The following is a 27,169-nucleotide window of genomic DNA, read 5'->3' on the forward strand; positions in this document are numbered from 1 at the left end:
TAAACTCTTAAAATGTAAAAAGTGTGTGTGTGTTTTTTTTTTACTTTTGCTTATAAATAAGGCTGGAGGAAGTACAATAGTTAGCATTTGTCCTTAATTAGCTAAGATGTGTTGTAGACGAGACGTCATGTAATCTTAGCATTAAATAATAAGTAGTGTTTTTTGAGATCTAAAGACGGGTTAAAATTTTGTGATTTTCAAATGTTTAATATGGTTATGGTTACAAAATAAGGTTGAAATTTAATTAATAAACATTCTTTGGTGGCTAGAATCTTGAAGGCCAGGTAAAAGATTAATACACCACTTTTTATGTCAAAATTTTTATATCTACTTACTTAACAAGTTTCCTAACAACATTCGTTGGCATTTGTATAAATATATGTCATCTGATTTAATGTTGATTGGCTAAATAAAATTTTCATGTTGAGTAAAGTTTTTTTTTTTTTTTTTTATTGATTAAGTATAATGAGAAAGAACATGCTAAAAGCCAATACCATTTACAAACATTTTTTTGTTTTTGTTTTCAAAAAACCAATATCCGGTCCATGGACCGCTTAATCTGGTTTGAGTGTTAGTTCTGGCATCAAGTGGTTTCAGCCATTTCTCGATCGTCGTTGTGAGAGATCGAACTGTGATCCTCCCTACCAAGTTCAACGTCAATTACAACTGAACTAACTAACGATCAGTGATACCATTCACAAACTTTGATATCATATATCCACTAAAAACGTTAAAACGTTGATCATATGAGTCATACCTCTTTTATCATTAGTTTAGTTCATTCCCAACCAATAACAAACACACTTGAATTCCTAAAATAACTTTTTAAAGAAGATGATTATAATGAAATTTTTATTTAGTTAGATTTATACATTAAACAACCAAAAGAGACGGTAACATATGATTTAAATTAGAAGAGTATATGACCTTAAGTGAAGAGTTTGAGTTCATATACTTCAATTTGTTGATTAATTAAACATAATTAAGATTTAAAACTGTTAAGCCTTACTTGTCCAAAGTTTTCAATGATCGGTTAAATCCTTGTATTATTTATATAAAGTATGATTATTATGTCCTAATTAAACAAGCATTGTGCAATGAATCAAACAACACCATCTCTTCCATCACTAGAAGTGTTAATGGACCTTGAGAATGAGAACAATGGTAGAGAAAATAGGACACTATGGGTGCTCAATCCTCCGGAGCCACCATGCATGCTGCGTCGTGTCGCGGAAAATATCAAGGACAACATCTTACATTATTCGATTCAAAATCGATTCTTTTCTCTCAAACATCAATCTTCTCCAAAATTAGTATTACCCTTGTTGTTTCCTATCCTTAATTCATTCAAAAACTACAATGTTCACAAGTTCAAGTGCGATGTCTTAGCCGGTCTTATCCTCGCAATCTTTGCTATTCCACAGGTTCATCTATAAATAAATTTATTTATTTAGCGTAATATTAACAATTACTGAGAATACTAATATCGACCGTTTAAAAATAAAAATATACCGACACTTTTGGCTTTGCAGGCTATGGGAAATGCAAGTTTGGCGAAGATGAGTCCAGAATATGGCCTATGTAAGTTTCATATTTATTATGAATGCTAAGCAAATTGATTCTGATTTTTAAAATTGTTCTCTTTCTTTAAGGTGAAAAATTAAGCATGATTTATTTATTTCTTCAGATACAAGTATTGTGCCACCTCTTATTTATGCTTTGATGGCAAGTTCAAGGGAGATAGTAATAGGACCTGTAACTGTGGATTCATTGCTACTTTCATCAATGATTCAAACATTGAAAGATCCTACAAATGATCCTATTGCTTATACTCAGCTTGTTTTGACTGCAACTTTTTTTACTGGTGTCTTCCAAGTTGCTTTTGGATTCCTTAGGTATGTGCTATCTTTTATTATCTTTGGATAAACAACTTAATTAAGCGTTTTTCATATAAATACTTATGTATAAGCTATTTCAGTAACCAAAGATAAAATAGAGTTAAACTGTTTTATAAGTCATCCTCGAGAACTTAAAAGAAATACGCAAAAATTAATTTGTGAAAATATCATAAATTGTTTTTGTAATTTCGACCAAACAAATTCATAAGTACTTATGTCAGCAGATAAATTCATAAACTAATCCAAATAGTCATGTGTTATATGTTAATGCTAATTACTCAATTCACATGATTCAAATAGTTTATCATTTTTTTCATTATAGGTTTGGGTTTCTGGTAGATTATCTTTCCCATGCCACAATGGTAGGGTTCTTGGCAGCAGTTGCCATAGGCATTGTACTACAACAATTCAAAGGATTATTTGGAATCACACACTATACCAACAAGACTGATTTAATTTCTGTCATTAAATCTCTTTGGACATCCTACAAAACCCAAGTAATTACTTTTTCAATTAATAAGGCGTCAATTTGATCTCTTAACTATCACTCTCTCCAGTTTGATCCCGGAAATGACAGTTTATTTAGGGACTACTTATTATATTTTCTATAGTTCAGGGACTAAATTAGTGAGAAAACAAATAGTTTAAGGACCAAATCAATCATTTAATTTATTTTTTTTCAATTTGTTTAATTATTGACATTGGTTTTGATTGAGCTTTTTCAGTCAGAGTGGCATCCTTACAATTTTATTATTGGATTCTCATTTTTGTCTTTCATCATACTTGCCAGATTCCTTGTAAGTAAAGTTTCAAGAAACTGAAAACTAACCAAATTGTTCATTTGAAGTTGATTTTTCTATCAGAATTATATGTACTAAATTTCAACTATTCTTGAATATATCTAATAGGGGAAAAAGAAAAAGAAATTATTGTGGCTGTCACACATGGCTCCTCTTGTTTCATTCATCATATCAACTGTTATTGCATATAAAGTAAATGTTCATCAAATTAAACTTGAGGACTATAAAATTGAAGTCTTAGGACCAATCAAAGGAGGTAGCTTAAATCCAAGTTCACTCAACCAATTACAACTTGACGGTAACGGTAAATATTTGGGTCCTTTAATCAAAATAGCGTTGACTGTTGCTATTATTTCAACCACGGTACGATACCCCTTATTTAAAATATTTATGTTAATTAATAATAATTTATCTTTAATGATAGTAATTAATTTTTCTAATTGTGATTGTTTTTTTTAGGAATCTGTAGCTGTTGGCAGAATATTTGCATCACTTAGAGGTTACAATATTGATCCAAACAGAGAAGTTTTATCCTTAGGCATAATGAACATTTTTGGATCCTTCACTTCTTGTTATGTTGCATCAGGTGAATTCTTATTTTTATTTTCTAACAAAATACTTTTCGAAATTCATTTTTATTCGAATATGTGCACTAATAAAGATCCCGTGCAAGATTGCACGAGCATAAAAAAAAGTGCGAAATTTTGTCATGTGTCATAGCCAAAAATTATTTCTTAAAATAGTCGATGCGTTAACTTTACAACAAAATTTATTGTTGTTAATCACGACTAAATTATTATGCAGGTTCAATTTCACGGACGGCTGTAAATTATAACGCCGGCTCTCAAACAACGGTATCGAGCATAGTGATGGCACTCACTGTGTTGATGTCCCTTAAATTTTTAACAAAACTCTTATATTTCACTCCAAAAGCAATGCTAGCAGCAATAATTCTTTCAGCTGTACCAGGACTTGTTGATTTTAAAAAAGCATTTGAAATTTGGAAGGTTGATAAATTAGATTTTCTTGCTTGTGCTGGAGCTTTCTTTGGAGTTTTGTTTTCATCTGTGGAAATGGGCCTTGCAATTGGGGTATTTTTTTCTCCAACTTATATTGAAAGATCATTTACATTTAATATTCGGCGAAATAAAAAAATAGGCTCGTTTGCGTTATATTTTGTATGTTTTTATTTTTACTTCAACTAATAAACACGAGAGGAAATTGATTCAATACTTCTGATTGTAGGCAGCTATATCATTTGCGAAGATAATTGTGATTTCGATTCAACCTAGCATAGCGGTTGTTGGAAGGCTTCCGGGAACGGATACATTTGGCGACGTAGAACAATATCCAATGGCGGTTAACATGCCTGGTGTTTTGGTGGTCTCTATTAAATTTGCTTGGCTTTGTTTCGCAAATGCAAGTCCTATTAGGGAAAAGTACGTATTTATATCTACAATTTTTTGTTTGTTTAAAAAAGTCTATTTTTTTTAATAGCGTTTAAAAAAGTCTATGAAACTCCTCACACGCACTAAATGCTGATCACACGCGTGTTTTATAAAAGGATCGAGAAATGGGTGATCAATGAAGGTGAAAATAGTAATGGAGAAAGCACTATCAAAGTCGTCATTATCGATACATCAAGTGAGTCTTGGCGTAAAATTAACGACCAAATTAATTAAATATGTTATTAATTAGTGCTAAAATTGAACTTTTTGTCTTAAAAATTTGATAGGTCTTGTGAGTATTGACACAGCAGGAATAACTTCTTTGGTGGAGCTGAATAAGAATCTTACTTTACATGGAGTGACAGTAATTTTTCTTACCTAATTGATTTTTCAAATTTTTTCCTCTACCTTGCAATTGATAAAAAAAAAATTACATATACTTTTAGTTTTAGGCTTCTATTAATTCCTCCTATATTTTTATTTCAGTTATCCATTGCTAATCCTAGGTGGCAAGTAATTCACAAATTAAGATTGGCTAACTTTGTGAATGAAATTGGAGGAAGGGTTTTCTTGTCTGTGGGAGAAGCTATAGATGCAATACTTAGTGCTAAAATAGCTACTGTATAACTAACAAATATTTGTTAGTTATTTGTTATAAATGTTTACAATTTTGATAATTATAATCAATATCTATATCATATACTCTAACTATCTCAAACTTTTTTTTTTAGATAAAATCTCAAACATCATCTTTTAAAATTAAGAGAGACAAGATTTAAAAACGTATAAAAAAGGCTTAAATAATTTTCTTATAAAAAAATTTAAACACATATCTGGTCTCTATAAATATAACATTTTAATTTAGTTTGTTCAAAAAATTTTATCATAGTTCCCCAAATAAGTTAAAGAAAATATTCCTGTCAAACAAAACACAATGGCAATGCAAAGATTTTGTACACTTTAATCGGATCTCCCAATTATGGATTTAGTCCAATCATAAATCCTTATGTGAGTTATGTCAACCCATCTATATGTATTAATTTTATAGATGCTACTTAAACTACGACATCCTTTTCCTTTATGACAAAACTCACCTACTTCAAGTAAAAGTAATGAGTTTGCATTTAGTCCCATTTTATTTTAAGGTTCATATATAAAAGAGCTAGGAACTTTATTAACTTTTAAATCATAAAATAGATTTGACTTTAACTTTTTATTTTTGTGTCCCTTGATTATATTTATTTTTAAAGTCATTAAAAGTTTAAGGCAAGAAAGCATTTTTTTTTTAAAAAGAGAGAGATTGTGCGGTTTCAAACTGCCGCTAAAACAAAACAAAAATTTAAATACATCTGCAGCAACAGTCAAAACCGCCGCGAAAGGTTTCAAAACTTATTGCGACGACCGCGAAAGGTTTCAAAACTTATTGCGACGGTTTGTGTGGCAGCTTGCAAAATCGTCATAATATGTTGTGCCGATGCCAGGATCTGCAACGTTTTATCAATCACTGCTAAACCTATCCTAAACCGCCGCAAAATCGCCGAATTTCTTATTGTGCGAATCTGCAAATTATAGATCAACTAATAAAAATATTGAAATTGTTAGGTTGAACGCTTTGATGGAGTTTGAACATCGTCTCCTCTACTTATGTATGTGAACTTACTAGTCCTTGAAGTATGCTTCTCTCAAGGTTTTAGGTTCGATTCCTTCTTGTGCTAATTTTAGTTGGCTAATCCATATGGAGCAAAAAAACTCTGACTTTAAATGAGTCCCGACAAGTGAGCGGTGGAATTGATCACCTCAATTAACCCGTCCTAGAATCGAATACCGAGTTTTAAAAAAAGTGTATGAATTTACAATGATTATTGTCACTTGATTTTTTCTATCTGCTAAAAACATTAATGTTAATGTATGATTGATACCTATAAGCACTAAAAGGCTAGTGTGGAGGAGGATCAATTTTCAAATCCTGAGAAGTGATGAGTAGCACACACACGCACCATGGTACCGATGGCTTTCATGTCATTCACTTGTGGAGGGCCTAATTACAGTGCTCTTCAAAAATTCGTCTAGATTCAATGAATCAAGAAGCTATAGTGTTGGTGCAATAGTTCTTAATTACTCGACCAAACACAAGCTACTTAGGTGCTTTGGTTAGTTCATTGACAATGATTCTCTCAACCCCTTTATATGCAAAAATAATCTATTATAGTACATGTAATTAGTTAATTCTATTTTCTTTTCTTTTTCGTACAATTTAATCTATTACTTAATATATTAAAATCGATTATCATCAAAGTTACTAATTTATCCTTATTAGTGTTAACCACGTTACAAGTTTTATATCTTTCATTGTAATTTCACTCAAAAAAATACAAAAAATATAAGATAAATACAAAAAAAAAAATACCAAAAAATATAGAAAGAATAAGATGAGTACAAAAAAAAATTATATATGAATCTATGCATAAAAATAGGAATAAAAAAAACAATAAAAAAATTATAGAGTTTAGTCAATAAAAATAAATTGTGGAAATAATATAGAAAAAAATTATAAAAAAAAGAAACATAAACAATATTTTCATCAAAAATAAAATAAAATAAAATAAATAATATTACTATCAAGTTTACTACTAAATATTAATAATAATATGTTTAAAAAAAACTATTAATAATAATAAAATAAATTTAACTACTATCAAATTTACTAAATTACCCTAGATATTCCTTATAAAATTTCTAATTTTCGATTAAAAAATATATACGGGACCATATTTGTCTCTGAAACATAAAAAATGAATAAATAAGTTTTACAAAAAATAACACAATAATTTCACTTATATTTAATTTAAAAATATTTTATAACAAATTTAAATATTTTATTTTAAATAAATTTTCTACATTAATATAATGATAAACTTAAATATATCGAATTAAACTCAATGACATGTGCGAATGCACGGGCTTTAAACTAGTGTAATAAAAAATATAACTATATCCATCATGTGATATATACTATTTCTCAAGATAAATATCTCTTTTATGAGAATAAATATTAATTCAAGAGTAATTTGAAAGAGATTAATTTTGATACTTCTTTTACATTGTGGAGTACTAATCATATATACCATTTGTATGATTTTTAAGATATAAATATAATAAAAGAAAAATTTGATAAAAAAATATATATAATAAAAGTAAAATAGTTAGTTATTTGATATGGCTATGATTGAAAAGATAAAAGGTGAAAAATTTTCATTCGCTGCTTTTTTTCTTTTATCTATATATATAAATCCTAGATAGTTGTCCAATTGTCTATCTAAACCCTAATCCAAAAACCAATCAAAACCTTTCATTTAGCCACATCACTTACATCCATTTAATGTGTGGTACTAATTATAATTATAATTATAATTGTTTTGGGTTATTATCCATTTTAATTTTATTATTTTGTGTATTTTATTGTTTTTTGTTCAAAATAGTTAATGTTTTTGCTAATAATCTTTTGTCCATTATTTGTGTATATAAGGAGTTGGTCGATTGTTAGGACTACTTCCTAATGTTAGTAAAAAACAAAATACTAATGGTTGGTATGCCCGGCCTGATTTTTATCATATTCGATTTTGAGTATGAGTTAAGTTGGTTTATCTTTGCTCCAATGAGTTTCAGATTAATATAAATGACAAATTCGATAATGAAGTAGTTTATCCAACTCAGAATCATGCATTATTCAACGCCAATTGTTTTTCATGGTCAATTATATGTTGTCATTTTCAAAGTTATTTTAAAGAATGAGTTAAAAATATTGATAACCAATGTTAAGGAAGAAAATACCAAAGTAACTTCAAATGTGATGTATAAATAAATAAGTTTTTAAAATGTATAAATACATATTTAACATCTATATCACATTTAGATAACTTTTATTGTTATTATTATTTTGATAATACCTATTATTTCAATTTTAAATTACTACTTATACAAATAAATTTTTGACGTTATAATATAAAATAGAGCATAAGACCCGTGCATCGCACGGGTAAGCGTCTAGTTATTGAAATTGGTGGAAATGAATCATATCGGTGTGGTTCTTCTCTAAAGGAACCCTAGAGAACCCTCAAGGAAACAAATAAGAATTCTTTTCTCCTACCTTTCTTTGTTTCACTACTATGGTGGTCGTCAGGCATGCAGTGTGACATGCTATGGTGTCTAGCCCTAAAAAGCTCTCATATCCAATGCAATCTCATCTTCGACACAAACAAAAGTAGCCCATTTTCTGATATCTTCTATCCATCGTCCATCCATCATGCTCGCAGGGACGGATCCAGAAAGTTATCGTACCGGGGGCCAAAAATAGTAGTAATATATAATAAAATTAAGAGAAAATAGGATATGAACCGAAATACAATAACAACCGTTTATTTTGCCAAATCACTCTACTACACCCCACTTTAAACAATTTTTTATTTTATTTTCATTGGATGTTGGTGTAAATTTTTTTTTGTCAATCAAATACAAATAATCATATCTTTTTAGACAGTAGACAAAATAATAAACACTACCGAAATTCACACATAATCGCAAAGTTTAGAGTTCAAACCAAAATAAAACTGTCCTTACTTAATTAATGTATATAATCTATGCTAATATAGAGTTTATATGTATATTCACAATATCATTATTTTCCATATATATATAATTGGAGCGGGGGGAATGTATACATATATGTGAGAGGGAGGGGGAGGGGGGGCTTGGCCACTGCCTGCCCCCTCTATATCCGTCCCTGCATGCTCGTAACAATTTTAGTGAATGATTAATTACTTTTTTCATAGAATGAAATATTACTTCTATATGATAATATTATGATTAATCTCAATGCAAAGAGTCTAGCTAATGACTTTTAGGGCCCGTTTGGTGCACAGGATAAGAGACATGATATGATAACTGTATCATATCCTGTTTCAGTCCAGTGTTTGGTGACACAGCAGGATATGATAAGTTAATCCTGTAACTTATCCTATCTTGTCTCTCTAGTTAAAATTTTTATCCTGAATTTGAGCTGGGTTACCAGCAGGATAAGATAAAATATTTTTTTTACTGATTTATTCTATAAAATATATTTTAAAATAAAAAAAATGAAAATTAATAAAATATAAATAATAAAATAATTTGATAGTAAATTAATAATAAAATAATTAATTTTTAAATATACATGTGATTTTCTCACAAAGGGTAATTTTGTAATTTACATAATCTAAAAAAATCAAAATTATACTAAAATTACAATATTTTAAAGTAAACTAATTATTAAAAAATCGTAAAATATGGATATTAATTTAAATTTTATAAGAAATTAAATATAATTATTTTGCAATGGTATTTTTATTATTTACGTATGAGATATATCATATATTTATTTAGCTTATCTAACATGTATATATCATTGGGTTATTTATTTGATCACGATTCATATAAAAAATTAAACTTTATTATTTTCTCATGTTTTTTATTTAAAACTATATAAATTTATTTGATTACTTATTTATATTTTTTATTTAAAAAATTCAAAGTATTACAAAATAATTTTAAAAAAATAACAATTGATTTACAAGGGTAATTTTGTCATTTAAATATTTTATATATCTTATTATATTATTATGAGCAAATATGTATTAAAAACATGATATAATAATTATCATGTTTGTTATATATCCTGTGTGCACCAAACACAAGATAAGATAACTGAGGATAACTGTTATCCTACTGATATCCTATCCTATCTTTATCATGTTTTATATCATATCCTATCACTATCCTATCCTGCACACCAAACGGGCCCTTAGGGAGGTCTCTTTTTCCTAATCACCTAATTTTTTTTCCATCTCCAAAACTGAAACACCAAACTTCACTTAAGAATTTCAGTCATGGTTTCACTTTGATCAACCATAGTTTCACTCGAAACAAAGTAAAGAATATATGTGTACTTCTAATTATGTTTCTTGGAATCTTGTTTCCATTTTAACTCAGCTACACATTGGAACATTATAAAAGTGAGAGATTTTAGGTTAAGATTATAGACTATATTAAATATTTTTTAATGAATTTTAAAAATTAGTTTTTGTTTATATATGAGACTAGATACAACTTATGTGAATGCTCAAAATTCAATGTAATGATCTATCAAACTCTCCCTATGACCTAACAAAATATTTATCAAATATTTTTTTTTACAGTAATTTTCTTTATATAAGTTTTGAAAACAGATATAAATTTCCAGAAATTTTAAAACTCTCAAAACATTGTATTGCTAGTACTCTTGCTAGGGCGGCCAATGTTTATGACCTAAAAAAAATTGTCTTTCATCTTCTATTTTTTTTTTTGTGACTTTTCATCTTCTATGTATTACCATTTTTCACTACACAATTTTTTTTATCTCATTGTTAACAATTTAAAATGGAAACCCAAAAGTATTTTGAAAAAGACAGATCCAAAGTTGGTTAAAATGATTTTCAACATAAAAGAATTATAGTAGACTTCAAAATAAAGCTATTGAAAACAATTTTTTTTTGGTTGATAAGCTATTGAAAACAATTTTATTTGACAAATAGAAACAAAATTATTAAATTGTGAACACTTTAGTAGACATTTTATTTAAATATATACTGATATACCCTAATGTGGATAATTCTAATAAGTCTATAAATAGTGTTTAACATAGAAAAATGAATAAACTTTATTTATAAACCTATTATAATTATTCACCTCAACAAATGTATCGGTATATATTTAAATAAGATGTCTCCCAAAAAATTGAACTAAATTAAATAGTACAAAAGTGTCAAATACTTGCAAAGATTCTGTCTGATGTGAGCACTAGACAACTATTAATAAATATTTAATTTCTTCTGCATTGTGAAGCAACCCTTTTATTCCTCTATATAAACATCTTCCAAACATATAGTTCTTCACCTCCAAAACCAAGTTCATCAAAGGTAAGTTAATTTCATGAGAGTGTAACAATATTTCATTTCACAAAAGTGACTGAGTTCACCCAAACACTTCAATATGACTTCTTCAACAGTTGAACCCTGCAAATCTGAGGATTTTCAGGTTGATATTGAGAAGAATCAGCAGGATGTAAGGTCTCAATGGGTGCTTAATGCACCTGAGCCTCCAAGTCCTTGGCATGTGACTATAGATTCTGTGAAGAAAACAGTTTCTAATTATAGAGAGAAAGTTTCTTCTCTATGTGATCAACCATGTAGTACACTCTTTTCAGCTTTGCAGGTTGTTTTTCCTATTCTTGTTTGGGGAAGAAACTACACTGCTGCTAAATTTAGGAAAGATGTTCTTGCTGGTCTCACTATTGCTAGTCTCTGTATTCCTCAGGTAATTTTAATCAATTTAGTTGTAATCATCGGTGAAACATGGACACAGACACGTCAACACTAATAATATAATCAGTAATGTTTTATTAACACAAGTTTTAAACACAGAGCTGACAAACATACGGTCTGCCTATCTTTTCACCATTTTTTAATATTTTGTCACATGCCTCGGGCTGCGTGCACAGACTGATCAATATTGTGTACGGTGTCTATATCGTGTTGGAAAAAATGTGTTAGGATAGCAGCTCTCAATAATAATTTGAAAAAAATGTCTTAATTCAATGTATATGTGTCGGTGTTATGTTGGACACTGATGCGTGTCCGTCACCGAACACGTATATTTTGAGTATTGACCTTAATTCATCATGATAAATTGATATCTCAATTTCTACTAGGTTATTGACACCTCTGACATCAAAATAAAATATGTAGCACCCTAATAAATACTATCTTCGGTTTTTTTATAAGTGACAACCAAGTCAACAAAAGTTGATATATCTAGTTCGTAATATTAACAATTATAATCTCTTGTATTGAACCATGTATTTTGAACATGTCTTGTATGTAATGAATTATAGTAAATTAATTTCAACCATATTAACTAACTAATTGACTTTATGTTCCAATGCAGAGCATAGGATATGCAACATTAGCAAACCTTGCTCCTCAATATGGACTTTGTAAGCTACTTTTTATCTATATGTTCTTTTTTTACCTTCTCTTCTTCTAAGAGATCATTATAAATGACTTAATTCATATACATCGTTGTTATATAAAAAAATTATACTGTCAATTAATCATAACTATCGAATGCTAATCAATCTGTGTGGAATGAAATATAATAGATACGAGTGTTGTACCGCCACTTATCTATGCTGTAATGGGAACTTCAAGAGAGATAGCAATTGGTCCAGTGGCAGTGGTTTCCTTGCTGTTATCCTCAATGGTTCAAAAATTAATAGACCCTTCAACTGATCCAATTGGTTATACAAAGCTCATTTTTCTAACTACTCTCTTTGCCGGTATCTTCCAAACTGCGTTTGGATTATTCAGGTGAAAATTATCTTCTACAACCTTCGATTCTAAATATAAAAAATTAATTTAGTCAATAAAAGTCGATGTATCTGATAAGGGTTTGTTTTATTGTAACAGGCTGGGATTTCTTGTGGATTTTCTGTCACATGCTGCAATTGTTGGATTTGTAGCAGGAGCTGCAATTGTGATTGGGCTTCAACAGTTGAAGGGACTGTTTGGAATCACTCATTTTACAACAAAAACAGACATAATCTCTGTCATGAAAGCTGTTTGGGAAGCATTTCATAATCCAGTATACATACTATACTTTTTGTTCTTTCTTATTTTTACTATAAATAGCACATGTATAAACATATTCATCCAAAAAGTCAATATTAGCTTTCTACACAAAGAGTTTACTTATAACTTTACCTTTTTATATTTAACTTATTTCATATGAGCATGCATGTAGCTAAATTTTCCTTTAGTTACAATACATCCTTTTTTGCTAGTGAAACCGAAATGTTTTTTAGACTTCAGAATTTGACATCAAACACCGTATTCAGAACGTGCATATATATGCTCAAAATACGAGCTCATAATACGGTGTTTGATGTCAAATTCTGAAGTCTAAAAAACATGAAATGAAAAATAATTGTTCTCTTAGCATGCACAAGAAATGAAATTTGTTACAATTTGCAAGAACTATAATAAAAGTTTGATTATACTAATATTAGCATAAATTGAGTTGCAGTGGAACCCTCATAATTTCTTCCTCGGAGCTTCATTCTTGGTGTTCATCCTAACAACTAGATTTGTGGTGAGTGCTGAGCCAAACCACCTAGTTTTAATTTGTTTCCACAAATTAATGCTAATTACATTGTATATAATTTAATTTTGCAGGGTAAAAGGAAGAAGAAATTGTTCTGGTTGGCATCAATTTCACCACTAGTATCAGTTATACTATCGACTCTCGTTGTTTTTCTAACACGAGCCGATAAAAATGGAGTCAAAATTGTGAAACATGTCAAAGGGGGACTCAATCCAATCTCCATCAATCAACTAGACTTTAACAGTCCCCATGTTGTAGATGTCGCGAAAATTGGACTTATTGTCGCTGTTGTTGCACTAACCGTGAGTATGTTTAATTTACGGTACTTCCTCCGTAATAAAATATAAACAAGAAAGTACATTTATTTTTCTGTTTATATTTTGTTACGAGAGAAATATGAACCATTATGATCGCTAATTTCTTTTATATTATTATAGGAATCTGTTGCTGTTGGACGATCTTTTGCATCCATAAAAGGATACCAACTTGATGGAAACAAAGAGATGATGTCAATAGGCTTCACAAACATCATTGGATCTCTTACATCTTGTTATGTTGCAACTGGTACAATTTTTTAATTAATTAATAAAAATGAAAATAACCAAATTTTGAAGGAATTTTATTTTCTTCCAAATGCTAGTCGCATTGTAATATGGCATATATTCAAGAATGTTAAAGGAGAGATACCTTAGAACGTGCATATATTAAATTTCAATGTTTAATATTTGGTGTATTTGTTAAGTCTTTCTCATCCCCAACTTTTTCTGAAATTGCTTTTAGAAAGCACAAGGACAAGTTCCATCAACTAAAGCACTAGACAACAATACCAAACATAATTAGAGAAAAAAAAAAAAATCCAATATAGCATTAAATTATTGAGCTGAATCCATGACGATGTCCTCTTTTGACCTCTTATTCGCAACTTAGAGTGATTAAGAAACTTTTTGATCGAAAGTTGACCTTTTTTTCCTCTCGTTATGAAGTCTAATATCCCTCTCGTTGAACTCAACCCCTTGTTATGAAAGTGATTATGCGCGTGACACTCATAACAACTTTTAACACCTTCTATATATTGAGATAGAAGTCTCTGCGAAAAAATTTCAAAAAAATCAATTTCTAGGAGGTTTTGAAAAGTTTGATTTATTAAACTTTCATAATGTTGTATTGTATCGGTACCACAATATTGATCGAACTAATTTATTACTATATGGTGCAGGTTCGTTCTCTCGTACGGCTGTTAATTACGCGGCTGGATGTGAAAGTTTAATATCAAACATTGTGATGGCCATTACAGTGATGATATCACTGCAGTTTTTGACAAATCTATTGTATTATACACCAATTGCTATAATTGCATCAGTGATCATCTCAGCTCTACCAGGACTTATAGACATAACTGAAGCTTACAAAATTTGGAAGGTTGATAAGCTAGATTTTCTTGCTTGCATTGGTGCCTTCTTTGGTGTACTTTTTGCTTCTGTGGAGATTGGTCTTCTAGTAGCGGTAAAATCATTCACACTTCTCAATTTATCACATGACTTCACTTATAATCACTTTGCTTGCTTACCAAGAAAAAAAAAAAAAAACTTATAATCACTTTGCAATTATTCATAAAAATGAGTTTTCTTTTTGTTTTTTTGTTTTGTATTAACTCTCTGGTACTCAAAGGAATGGGTCCAATAAACTAGAGTTCGAATGTGAGTAAATAAAATCTAGTCAAGAATTATTCATACTAGGAGTCGAACTCAGATATTCATCCTAATAACCACTTAAGCAAAATCACTTGTTTTTTTTTAAATTTTATATGAAACTAACACTTGATAAATTTGGAAACATCCCATCATAGTCAAGAAAAATGAAGCCACGGTTTTATAGATTTGGATCCTCATGAACATGAAAGTCTATTTCATTAAAATGGAGAGAAAAATAATTTATAATAAATTAGAGAAGGAGAATGTTCATAAGTCTTAGCAAATACTCATAAGCTTTAAGTTTAACTTTTTTTGACTAAATTGTTTTAAGTTTAACTAACAATGTCAATATTGCTATATTTGATGACTTCACCCTTATTCGAACTCGTAACTTCGCAGTATATGTGAATTTCGGTGAAGAGGGTGGTGATCGGATTTATTTGACTAGAGGCAGATTTTGAATATTCTTATGACTTTTGTTGAGAGTGAGGAACATAAGAGAAAAGAAGTTTGAGGGATCCATTCCCCCAATTTGATACCCTAAGCAAAGCACCCCAATAAGTTTTTAGAAGGCTACTCTGCCCTACAAAGTACAAATGAATCATATTCTTTGTTAATACTAATCAGAGAGTAAAAGGACTAAATATCCTCTATTGAGTATAAATTTATTTATCAAAATTATCTATAAAAAAATGTTTTTAATCTTAGTGGTATATATTCAATATATTGTACCTATCATTCAATTGGTGAACACTTGTGTTCTATATATGTGATCTCTTGGTCTTTGCTGCAGTTGCACACCACTACCATAATGGGGATGGATGATGCCCACTCATGTTATACTAATAGTCTTTGATTCATCATGAGTGCCTTATTAAAAAAAATTATATTAAATTAAGAAAAAATTATAAATAAAAAATAAAACAAAATTTTATGAAATAAAAAAAAATTGACAACTTCAAATTAAATTTATTAATAATTGGTGTGTATTCATCATTATTATAAATAATCATAAATATAAAATAGATGGTATTAACTTAGAAAATATGCACATATTTTTAATTAAAATAAAGAATTAAAAAAATTATTAATGGGAAAATAAAAATATAAAATGACATTTATTTAAAGGAATTAACAAATATATGGTCAAACACATTGATTAGTTTTATACTTTTATAGATTAAAAAAAAAAAAGCATTTCAATTATTAATTCTATAGATTCTTTTTTTTTTAAAAAAAAAAAATATCATTAGATTCTTTGAAGAATCAACACTAGAATCTTTATTTTACATCACTCACTTGCAACTCAAATGTTCATTTCACAATAAAGATAAATGATACTTTTGTCCTCCTAGTTGTCAAAGCACCAATGAATTTGGAATCACTGTAGGATAATTATGAAAGACAATATTGTCTCAGTCTATTTATGAAACTCAATGACACTATGGGTGGATGGATAAATTGCAACCTTGTTCTACACTATTAAAGAGTATGTTTTCATATAACCAAAATTAGAAATTCTTATTCAACTATTCATATGAATTAATTGGTGATCCCCAAACCTAACTTTTTCATATTATATTATACTATATAGATAGAGTAAGTTTATTCTCCACTACATAGGAACAACGTTTTTGGCACTAAATGTGATGCAAAATGGATGTGCATCATTGAAAAATCCCACTTGTTGGGACATATTTACTTTGAAAACTATGGCCACCAAGGGAAATTCTCTGTTTATATATATGAGTGTTGCTAAGGTTGCAATAACATGATTGATATATACTCTAGATACCTAAAATGTTTTCAAGTCAACTTGTATCTTTGTTGGAGTTTATAATGGATAGAGTTGTAGCTTTCTCTTTTGAAAGTTACAATTATATACAATTACTTAATGTCAAACTTAATTGTGTTTTCTAGCTGAAATTATTAGAAAAAATTTAAGTCGCATCAAAAATAAATATCGAGTCTGATTATAGTTTAAAAAAAAATGACATTTTTCATCTTACAAACTAGATTATGTAATGATAAATTAAACTCAATATGAAAATTTAATATAGTATCAAACTTGGTCAGAATCACCCACCATTTATATCAATGTATAGTCCTCTAGTGTTTGACGTCAGATTGTGATTGGCTACAATAATCGTTTAACGCAGCTTGACGTTGTAAGCAATCAGCCATTGATATGAAATCATATAGTCTCTAACTAAAAACAATCTCAATCATCTATTTAAATTTGGACGGTTAAGATTTGTTACTGCGTACAGTAAGAAATCCAAACGCGTTTGACGTACTGATTATAATTTTGGATTTTATAAATTTACAGGTGGCAATATCATTTACAAAGATAATTGTGATCTCAATTAGACCAAGCACAGAAACTCTAGGAAAACTTCCTGGAACTGATATGTTCTGTGATGTTGATCAGTATCCAATGGCAATTCAGGTTCCAGGGGTTATGATAATACGTATGAAATCTGCATTACTTTGCTTTGCAAATGCCAATTTCGTCAAAGAAAGGTAATTTCTATATAGTATTGTTGATCAGTATGAAATTAAACTAAGTGTGCATAAACAAATTACTTTTAAATCTTGGTTTGAAGGATCATCAAATGGGTGACTCAAGAAGAATCAGAAGATGACAAGGGAAATTCAAAAAGCTCCATTCAACTCGTTATTCTTGACACTGCGAGTAAGATTTTTATAATTTTTATATTGTCATCTTATCTAAACGTTTTTGGGTTTTGGGTTGTACTCCCTCTAGTCTTTAATAAAAGAAAAAATATGATCAATATTGTGAGACGTAATATATAAAATAGTGGTTTTATTATGTGATTTGGTTAATAAGAAAAGAATATATATATATGATATGACATTATGTGTTTATAGATTTGGTGAACATTGACACCTCCGGAATTGCTTCTTTGGAGGAACTATACAAATGTTTGTCTTCACATGGGAAGCAGGTAACTTTATTTTCTTTTTGGCATACACAATAATAAATATAAATAAAAAGGTGTTTAGATAAATCTATGTATCATTGGAATTTAGAAGGTTGGTGAAGACACTAATCTTATAGTAACTTTTTTTTGTCATGATCAACAACTCATGCGGATCACAAAAACCACCTACAAAATAAAAAACGAATCATTCAAATAAATCAGATAAATAGAAATAAATACTCTATCCGACTTGTAATATGAATAAAAAAGTATATGCATTTAATTTTATTTATTTTTTTGGTTATATTAAAGACAGAAAGAATACGAATCTTATGATTCTTAATTAGAACCTAACTGACTTTTGATTACTCTGAATTGATTAGTTGGCAATTGCAAATCCGAGATGGCAAGTGATTCACAAGCTAAAGGTGTCCAACTTTATCAACAAAATAGGTGGAAGAGTCTATCTGACTGTTGAAGAAGCTGTTGTTGCAAACAACAAGAGTAATCAATTCTAATTAAGTTGTATTCTATGGATTCATATGTGTGTAAAATATGCTTATTTACTTTGTGTGTTGAATTGCCAGTCCCAAAGTATGTTATGCACAAAATGGGACATTGAAATAAGTTTCTACTCTATGTATGCTAAGTTTCTGACCATGTATGTATGTACTTGATCATAATTTAACCAAGTTGATGCTAGTATGGTGCTGAAAAATAACATGGATTATGGTGTGTGAAAAAATAGTTGGAGAACATTTTCATACAAGTATTTACTCAGTTTCTTTTTAGGTCCCTTAAAGTCGAGTTGGGATCCTCTCCATTTTCTATTGTTTCCATTTCTTCCATTACCAAAGTTTTTAAATGTTTTTGGGTGTATAAATGATATTTGGACCCACTTAATGTCACACTTTTACATTTATATTTCCAAAACTATATAATAATGGAGGAAATGGAAATAATTGGAAATGGAGAGGATCCTAACTCCTTAAAGTCCATTTTACCATTTAGTCAGAAATGGAAAAGAAAAAAAAAATTGAGTCCATTTAAACAATATCCTCATAACATTTTTTTCTTTAGTCTCAAAATAAATAAATACATAGATGATGATGACAACGACACACTTTTTTTGAACCGGAATTTGTTAGAGTACGTGCACGTGCTGATAATTTGGTAGAGTATCGTGTTGATAACATGCTCCTACAGCATCAATATAGAGAAAAAGGATTTACAAAATATTCAGTTGATTTCTTGTCTCCTTGTGGCTGAGCAGAATAACAACCTCTTAATAAAAATCACGAGGCTTGTGCCACCGATGTTGCTCCATTCCCAGAAGTGATTGTAGCTTCACAAAATTAATATGGTCGAGGTCATGGTAATGATCGTGGTTGTGATCATATTGGAAATTTCAAAAATTCATATTTTCAGCATAAGCTAAAAAAACGGTGGACAGTGTAGTAAGAATAATGAGAATATTTGTTATCGTTGTGAAAGCAAAAATCCTTGGTCTCATACCTGTCGTACACCAAAGCACCTAGATGATCTTTATCGACAATCACTCAAAAAAAAAAAAAGAGAAAATGATTGAGACTCATTTTGCTCTTGATAATGCTCTTGAAGATGTTTATCGTGATTATATGGTGATATGGATGTTACACATATAGAAATCGGTAATTTCTTTGCTGATCCACATGGAAGAGTCGATCACCTTATTGGTGATAAAAGTATCAAGAAGTAGATTTTTGATATAGTTGTAGTGAAAATAAAGTTGTGTTTAAGTGTTTTGAATTTCATATATAATAATTAAATTTTTATGTTTAAGCTTGCTGACTAGTTTTTATGACATTGCTATTATTATTAGGCAATTGGCTTTTATTAGGATTAATTCTAGTTATTCATTTTTTTGTCGGGTAGTCTAGTGGCTAAGAATTTCACCTTTAAAGTGGAAATGTGAGGTGTTCGAGATTCGAACATCAACCCCTATATATAAAATGCAATGTCCCTACCAACTGATAAGCTCACGAGGATCATATGAATTCATTATTAATCATGTATTGTTAGTCTAAACGAGTAATATTATAATATATGACTCCAAGATTTAATCTAGTGATAAAAAAACAAGTCTTTAAATCTGAAGGCTCTGGATTGAATAGTGTTAAACATATATTGATTTATGTGCATTATTTTAAACCTTAAAGTTTTTTCTACGTTAAACTGATCACACTATCCTCTCACCCAAAATATTTCTGTCCTAAAAAAGAAATGAGTTTCATTCTATATGTATATTGGAGTACATAATAAATTCAGAAGAGGTCCACATAATATTAATTTAATGATAGAATTAAAATAATTAATGTTATATTAAAAATAGCACTTATTTTAAAATGTCTTTCTTTTGTTATTGTGACACTAATATGGTATGGAGGGAGTAATAGTCATTTTAGTATTACTTTGACAACAAGTCTAGATTCAGTGTTCCTTGAATTTACTAGAGGTGGCAGAAGAAGGGGGCGGACATCGGACAGTTATGGCAAGTGGCAGTTTCTGCAAGTGGTGGTATGGTGGTTTATGCGAGTGGTTTGAGTCAGTTTTCAAGTAAACAAAATTTGACACAAAAAGCTTCTAACTTCTAACAAACCCATAAACTTAGCACAAAACAACTCAAAATTTGAATGTAGAAGTTTTCTCGTGATAGAAACAAACCCAAAAATAAAACTCAAAATTTGATGTAGAAGCAAAACTTAAAAGTTCAAAATAAAAAAGGACAAAATTAAACAAACACTTGCATTCTCATTTAAAGGCACAATATTTGTGTATAGTGGTGAAAAAGGTCGAAACTTGGTCAGAGCTAGTGCTGAAGAAGATGGAAGAAGAGACAGACCTACGCTAAGAATAACAGTAGCAACAATTTCATAACGGTTGCAGCGCCCATGGCCAGATCAAGCGTAGAGGAAGAAGAAAAAGCTCTAATAAGTGCAAAGGAAGCACATAGGAACAACGACGCAGGAATAGAACCATCTAGTTTCTTTTCTTCTTCAATTGTACCACCTAATTCATACTACTTGTATCACTATCAATATCTGGTATTCAAATAATAAAAAGGTTTACAACTTCAAAACGGAATTACCTCTCATTTTATCTTCACTGCACAGTTACATTGTTTATCTAAACACTTCCTAAAGTCATATTAAGAATCAACATTCATGTTTCCATGTCAAATAACCAATCCAAAGATGTCAGTTGGTCTAACAGAATCACGCAGGAGGGGAAAGAAGTGATTTAGCACACAAACAGACTATCATCAACAAAAGTAACCAATTTACTGCATCTGCATGACTGCATGGAAGTTTCACCAATAGGAATGCTTAACGTTCACACACACTAGTTCTATTGTTCAGTTCACAAATTGTATATTGTCGTAACAAAATAAGTTTGATTCAGTTATTTTGCACTCCCTCACAAATCAATCAATCAAGTGGAATAAACATTATATTATGCAGCTATGGGAGCATGTGCAAGGCAAGGGGATACAATACAATGAAGTATGACAAATTGACAATCTTATTCCAACAATAAGACACACATATATGCTACAGTAATGATCAAAAGAACAAATGAAAAGTAAACGTTGAGCTTATAGATTATTGAACTATCTTTTATGAAAATACAAGATCCTATTAATGGAACAAAACACAAAAATCGTCATACATTACAAGCATGCCAATTGCAAGCAAGACAAAATCAAAATGTGAAAGCAAAAAGAAAGAAACAGAAACTACCTTATCATGTACGAGTACAAGTTGCATCGAAATCATCAGGAGCAACACGAGCAATCCAATTACTAAGTGTTCTCTTAATATCAGAATGATTAACATAAGCCAACTCATACATACTACACAAATTCACAACAAGGGTTTCATTGAGAGCAACAGTAGGAACCCTTTCAAGAGAATTTTCCAACACCTTGATTGAATCAGACAAATCCCTCAAATACATCAAACAAAGAGCTTTATTATTAAAAGCCACTATATCACTATGGTCCCTCTCAATGCATTCTTCATACTCCCTAACTGCAGATACATAATCCTTCCCAACCATATACACCAAAGCCTTGTTTCTATTCACAAGGTTCTTAAACTCAACCTCACTCAATGACCCATTATTCTTCCCATCAACTTCAGCTTTCAAAAATGAAGCTTTCGCCCCTTCCAAATCACCAGTTTGCAATTGAATATACCCAAGTTGCGAAATCAAAAACGGATCCGAAGAATCGTTCAAAATTAGGGTTTTCATGAAACTTAAACAAACACCAAACTCTTTATGACTCAAATGGTGACCAATTATACAATTCACAACAAAAACCTCTCTTTTTCGCCACACATTAGTCGAAACACTGAAATTATTGCTTTCTTTATCCTTAATCTTCTCACGCACGAAATCGAGAAGACGGTATAATCGATCAATTCCTTGTTGGCGTTGACCTAATTTGATCGGAATTAAAGCATGAAGCCATCGAAGAGAAAAAGGAACCATTGATCCGACCCGATTAGGGTAAATTTTAGGGTAGGTTTCATACCTGTAGTGAGAACTATCGAGATCTTCAACGGAATCAAGTTCAGAAGAAGCTTCATTGAAACGACGTAGTTTTGTGAATGCGAGTGCGTTGAATGCGAGGTATGTGAGATGATCGTGAGGTTTTTGGAGAAGAGCGAGTGCTCTAGCGCGTGCGACTTTGTCGATGATTGAACGCCACGCGCCGCGGTTAGCTAGCTCTTGGAGAGAGTGAAGATCGTGACAGAGTTCGTCTAAGGGGTTTTGGAGAGGATCCGTTTGTGTTTCGGATCTCGGAGATTCCGATTCCATTGTTACGATGGAAGGGATCGCCGGTGCCGGAGAAGTTGAACGGTTGTTATGCTTTGTTTGTTATTTGCGTAATGATTCTGTAATGAATTGGAACTATCTTTATATCTTGGGCCGTAATATCAAAGTTTCAAAATAGCTAGGCCTTTATAGGAGTTACTATTAGCACCCACCCTTTTACTATTTAACCACCAGGCCATGTTTCAACTTTCAACTATGAGTCTCTGCAATAAATTGTGTCTTATTTTCATTATCAGTTATTTAAATAGATAAAAGATCCCCATAGGTTCAAAAAGTGAGTATTTTTTTCAAGAGATTTGGAGTGTGTTTTGATCTCATCTACCAAAAAATAAGAAACTGAATATGATAATGTTAGTTGTATATGTTTAATTTTAAAAGTGTTTATGAAATTTGAGAAACTAGAGGATATAAGGGATTGGACAAAAATTGAACTAAACCTCTTGATAACTTTTTGTCTCAAGTACAGGTTGTCTATAATACCAAAATATTATTTTTGTTAGAATATTTTCAAATATCTTGTGGGTTGCAATTATTCGTGGGTTTTAATTTTAATAAAAACGGATTGATGTTGTTGTGATTCATTTGATGATGTTTAAGTCTGACAATTGTGATCGATAAAAAATATCAAAGTGCTTCTGGGTTAATATATACTATTGTCTTTTCTTTTAATTCTTCAATTTATCTTTCTTCTAGCATTAATGAATGACAATTTTATAAATAAACTCATAATTTCTATTTTCTATACAATATTAATTAAATTTTTTAATGTGTGTAATATGGTGAAAATGAATTATAATTTGGTACATACAGAGGAATTAGTACAGTATATCAATGGTTTCCCGTATGGGAAAATTAATTGAGATACCTGCCCGATACTCTCACTACGTCTTCCATGATGTCCAAAACATCGCGCAAGGAGGCGTGTTTGCGGTTGAGCGAGAACCCATCGGCGAACCACGCATTAGAATTCATTATCTTACGATGATCCGTTGCTGGTTTATGCATTTTTATTATATCTAAATTTGTACATATTACCCTATTTTACTTAAATATTTTGCACCTAAACCCAAAGATATATCTCACTGTTTTCGCCTCATTTTGACAACGGTACAACTGTTTCTTTTGATTGCTGAGAACACACAACACAGAGTGACAGAGGGTTTACAAAGTAAAACAAAAGAACCTAGTACATGACAGAGGGTTTACAAAGTAAAACAAAAGAACCTAGTACATGTTTATTTTGACAGAAGAACTTACTACACTAAGTTAAAACTAGAAAATCTACATAACTGTGCTAAAACAAAAACTTTTTTTCCTTTTTTTTTATAATTTTCCCTATCATCTACATAATGGAACAGGCATTTGGATTTTCATCACTGAACATGGTGGTGATGCGCGGCTCTTCATATGTCGTAACAATTCCAGTAGTCTCCAATCTCCTCACATATCCAGGAGGAGCCTTCTTGTCATAAGAAGGAGCAGCATAAGGATGAGCCACCATGTTGTATGGCACATAAGGCCAAATCTCTGCTTTCTTCCCTGTTGACTTAGCCTTCTTTAGCACCTTATTTGCCTCCACATACCCCATTACTGTCACTTTTTGCTGTTTCCTGTTTATCTCCACTGATTTCACTCCTACACCACCATCAACATTTTTTTAACTTCATTAGCTTCATGTACTTGATGCTATGTCTATATATAATACAAACAAAACTATGAAGCACTGACACAGACACAAATATCAGTTAGGACACTAAGAAAATGGAATGATTAAATGCAACCACATGTGTAAGTGGTGTTGGTGTTGGGCACCAGGCACGTCATCAATATGAAGTGTCTGTGCTACATAGCAAGAGAGTTAAATAGCGGGAAAATGTGACTTACCATTTATTGAAGAAAGGGCTTTCTTGACTTTAAGCTCACAACCATCACAATCCATCCTCACCTTCAATTCTACAGTCTGCAATTGCTTCTTCTTCTTCTTGATCTTGTGTTGGTGGTGGTGGTCACTACCCATTAGATCAGATAAGTACTCTAGAGTTCCTCCAACTCCCATTTTTGTGTATATTTTGATTTCACAACCACAAATGGTTTATTCTAGAAATAAAAGTGGAAAATAGACAACTTGCAAATGTCAATGATGAAAAGAGGAGAAGCACATGCACAATTCAAGGTTTTTGAGTATGTTGGTTAGGGGGGTGATGGAATTTATATTGTGAACAAAAGGTGGGAACTATAAAAATAAGAAATTGCAAGGAACTTTCATGCAAAACATAAAAAAAGACTTAATTAGTAAAATAGTCCCTTAAAGACATTTTTTGTTTCACATTGATCCCTTAAAGAAAAAAAGGTCCGAATAGGTCCATTAAAGAAAAAAAAGGTTCGAATAGGTCCCTTAAAGACATTTTCGTTAATCAGTTTGGTCCTTTCCGTCCATTTTTTCGAGGACCAAACTGATTAACGGAGATGTCTTTAAGGGACCAAACTGATTAACAGAGATGTCTTTAAGGGACCTATTCAGACATTTTTTTCTTTAAGGGACATATTCGGTCCTTTTTATCTTTAAGGGGCCAATGTGAAACCAAAAATATCTTTAAGGGATCATCTTACTAATTAAGCCTAAAAAAAAGATTCCTTGTTGCCTTATAATGATCTTTAAATAATGTTGCTATCTGAAAAACGACTTTCACTTCCCTTTGAGTTTTTTACTTAACACAAGCCAAGTTATAAAGTCCTTTTATCAGATTTCATAAAGATAAGTAGAAAGGTAGTGCCCCCACCTTTAAAAGTGAACAAGAGCCTTTTTTGGGCACTATGAAATTATTGGGTTTTAAGTTTTAACTACTTAATGAAGAAATTTTATACTTGAGGTTCAAGAAATAGTAAAATTTTATGGAACTGTTTCAATGTGGTGTATATTCAGTTGACATTTGATTACATTGTTTATTAGGGAATAAAAATTGGCATAACAAATGACAGCTAATGAGAACTCTCTGATTGAGGGTTTAATTAAAATTGAAGAATAATTATTAATAAATGAAAGTGAAAGCAGCTAACAACTCCTAAGTTTGAATGAATAACCATTAGTAGTAGGGGTGATCGTATCCGAACCAATTCAAAAGTAAAACCGCAAATCGAACCAAACCAAACCGAAAACCGCATTTGGTTTGGATGTATTTGGATGGCTTTCTTACTGAACCGCAAACCGCAAAACCGCAAACCGCAAAAACCGCGGATAACCGCAAAAACCGCATTAAGTTACTATTATATATTTATATTCCAATATCGTAAAAGAAAATATATTTATATTCCAATATACATGCCCAATTACCAAGTCAGTCGACCAAATCAATCGAACTTCAAGTTGTTTTTATTTTTTGTACTGAAATTTTATTTTGGTATTGTAATGTTATTTTAAATAAACAAATTTTATCGGTACCGTGATGTTATTTTGAAAATTCAATTTTTTTATATATTTAAAATTGTAAGTTACTATAATGTTATTTTGGATAAATAATTTTTGTTGGTACTACAATGTTATTTTGGAACTTCAATTTTTTATTTTTTTTTATGCTTAAAATTGTTCGGTACAATCGTTATGTTTTAAACCGCACCAACCGAACCGATCCAAACCGCATTGGTTTGGTTTGGTTTGGTTTGGATGACTTTTTAAAAATCAACCGAACCAAACCGAACCGCATGCATTTTTATCTCGCGGTTAGGATGACTTTTATGCTCAAAACCGAACCAAACCGCACCGCGATCACCCCTAATTAGTAGATGGTAACAGAAATATTTAGAAATCAATGGGACAAAGGGTCATGCTTGATGATACTATTGCAACGGCTATGAATCTTTTTTCCCTAAGTTAAATTCACATGGAATTATGTACCCAAAAAAAACCACATGGAATTAAAGCTATTTACTTTATATACTTTAAACTCAAATGAAAGTTCTTGTGAGTATCAAATAGTCTATCAAGGAGTCTTTAACAAACCCTTGCTTAGCTATGAAGAAGTTGTATGTATCATAATTTTTGTGATGCATGGTAATTGTGGTTTATCAATCAATAACTTATAAACAAGAAAAATGCCTCATTAGTCATTTTCATGGACTACTTTACATTTCCTTTTTTGAAACCCTAATTTCTTTATATTTTTTCTTCTTTATTTTTAATGAGGACATGTGGAAAAGGGCTAATACAGTTATGATGTGTCATGATAAGTAAGCTCGATAAAAATAAATGTGTGTGATCGAAAAACACTTAAATTACAT

General features: G+C 30.5%; 4 protein-coding genes across 5 annotated transcripts; 2 read left to right on the forward strand and 2 right to left on the reverse strand.

Annotated features, from left to right (window-relative positions):
• Positions 1-1,056: 1,056 nt before the first annotated feature.
• On the forward strand, positions 1,057-4,848 carry LOC123903960 (early nodulin-70-like). The gene is made up of 12 exons (XM_045953648.1): positions 1,057-1,424; positions 1,533-1,581; positions 1,688-1,895; positions 2,221-2,395; positions 2,624-2,695; positions 2,807-3,061; positions 3,158-3,284; positions 3,503-3,789; positions 3,944-4,137; positions 4,263-4,342; positions 4,434-4,510; positions 4,633-4,848. Exons 1-12 carry the CDS (start codon positions 1,098-1,100, stop codon positions 4,771-4,773), a joined length of 1,992 nt encoding a protein of 663 aa, XP_045809604.1. The 5' UTR covers positions 1,057-1,097; the 3' UTR covers positions 4,774-4,848.
• Positions 4,849-10,960: 6,112 nt separating this feature from the next.
• On the forward strand, positions 10,961-18,740 carry LOC123903961 (sulfate transporter 2.1-like). Its single transcript, XM_045953650.1, has 12 exons — positions 10,961-11,532; positions 12,163-12,211; positions 12,377-12,584; positions 12,684-12,858; positions 13,300-13,365; positions 13,449-13,679; positions 13,815-13,941; positions 14,594-14,880; positions 17,398-17,591; positions 17,675-17,763; positions 17,961-18,037; positions 18,397-18,740. The coding sequence occupies exons 1-12, from the start codon at positions 11,209-11,211 to the stop codon at positions 18,529-18,531; spliced, it is 1,962 nt and encodes a 653-aa protein (XP_045809606.1). The 5' UTR covers positions 10,961-11,208; the 3' UTR covers positions 18,532-18,740.
• A 2,888-nt stretch (positions 18,741-21,628) lies between these two features.
• Positions 21,629-22,986, reverse strand: LOC123903962 (trafficking protein particle complex subunit 12-like). The gene has a single exon (XM_045953651.1). The coding sequence runs from the start codon at positions 22,874-22,876 to the stop codon at positions 21,797-21,799; it is 1,080 nt and encodes a 359-aa protein (XP_045809607.1). The 5' UTR covers positions 22,877-22,986; the 3' UTR covers positions 21,629-21,796.
• Positions 22,987-23,956: 970 nt separating this feature from the next.
• On the reverse strand, positions 23,957-24,998 carry LOC123903963 (heavy metal-associated isoprenylated plant protein 23-like). 2 transcript variants are annotated; one of them, XR_006808222.1, is made up of 3 exons: positions 24,779-24,998; positions 24,119-24,529; positions 23,957-24,077 (listed from the first exon to the last, which is right to left on the reverse strand). XR_006808222.1 is itself a non-coding variant. In XM_045953652.1 (2 exons), the coding sequence occupies exons 1-2, from the start codon at positions 24,948-24,950 to the stop codon at positions 24,237-24,239; spliced, it is 465 nt and encodes a 154-aa protein (XP_045809608.1). In that variant the 5' UTR covers positions 24,951-24,998; the 3' UTR covers positions 24,105-24,236. The 2 variants fall into 2 exon arrangements, 1 of the variants encoding a protein (XP_045809608.1); XM_045953652.1 differs by lacking the exon at positions 23,957-24,077 and having other exon boundaries at positions 24,105-24,529.
• Between the last annotated feature and the right edge of the window lie 2,171 nt (positions 24,999-27,169).

Source organism: Trifolium pratense, linkage group LG2, assembly GCF_020283565.1.
Source record: "Trifolium pratense cultivar HEN17-A07 linkage group LG2, ARS_RC_1.1, whole genome shotgun sequence".
NCBI classification, from domain to species: Eukaryota; Viridiplantae; Streptophyta; class Magnoliopsida; order Fabales; family Fabaceae; genus Trifolium; species Trifolium pratense.

Bases quoted from the DNA above. Each gene is read 5' to 3' on its own strand.
- LOC123903960 (XM_045953648.1), top strand. From the start codon at position 1,098: ATGAATCAAACAACACCATCTCTTCCATCACTAGAAGTGTTAATGGAC. The intron at 3,285-3,502 runs GTGAATTCTTAT...ATTATTATGCAG, and splicing joins TTCTTGTTATGTTGCATCAG to GTTCAATTTCACGGACGGCT. The intron at 4,511-4,632 runs GTAATTTTTCTT...TTTTTATTTCAG, and splicing joins TTACTTTACATGGAGTGACA to TTATCCATTGCTAATCCTAG.
- LOC123903961 (XM_045953650.1), top strand. From the start codon at position 11,209: ATGACTTCTTCAACAGTTGAACCCTGCAAATCTGAGGATTTTCAGGTT. The intron at 12,585-12,683 runs GTGAAAATTATC...TTATTGTAACAG, and splicing joins ACTGCGTTTGGATTATTCAG to GCTGGGATTTCTTGTGGATT. The intron at 12,859-13,299 runs GTATACATACTA...ATTGAGTTGCAG, and splicing joins GGGAAGCATTTCATAATCCA to TGGAACCCTCATAATTTCTT.
- LOC123903962 (XM_045953651.1), bottom strand. From the start codon at position 22,876: ATGGAATCGGAATCTCCGAGATCCGAAACACAAACGGATCCTCTCCAA.
- LOC123903963 (XM_045953652.1), bottom strand. From the start codon at position 24,950: ATGGGAGTTGGAGGAACTCTAGAGTACTTATCTGATCTAATGGGTAGT. The intron at 24,530-24,778 runs GTAAGTCACATT...ATGGTGGTGTAG, and splicing joins AGCCCTTTCTTCAATAAATG to GAGTGAAATCAGTGGAGATA.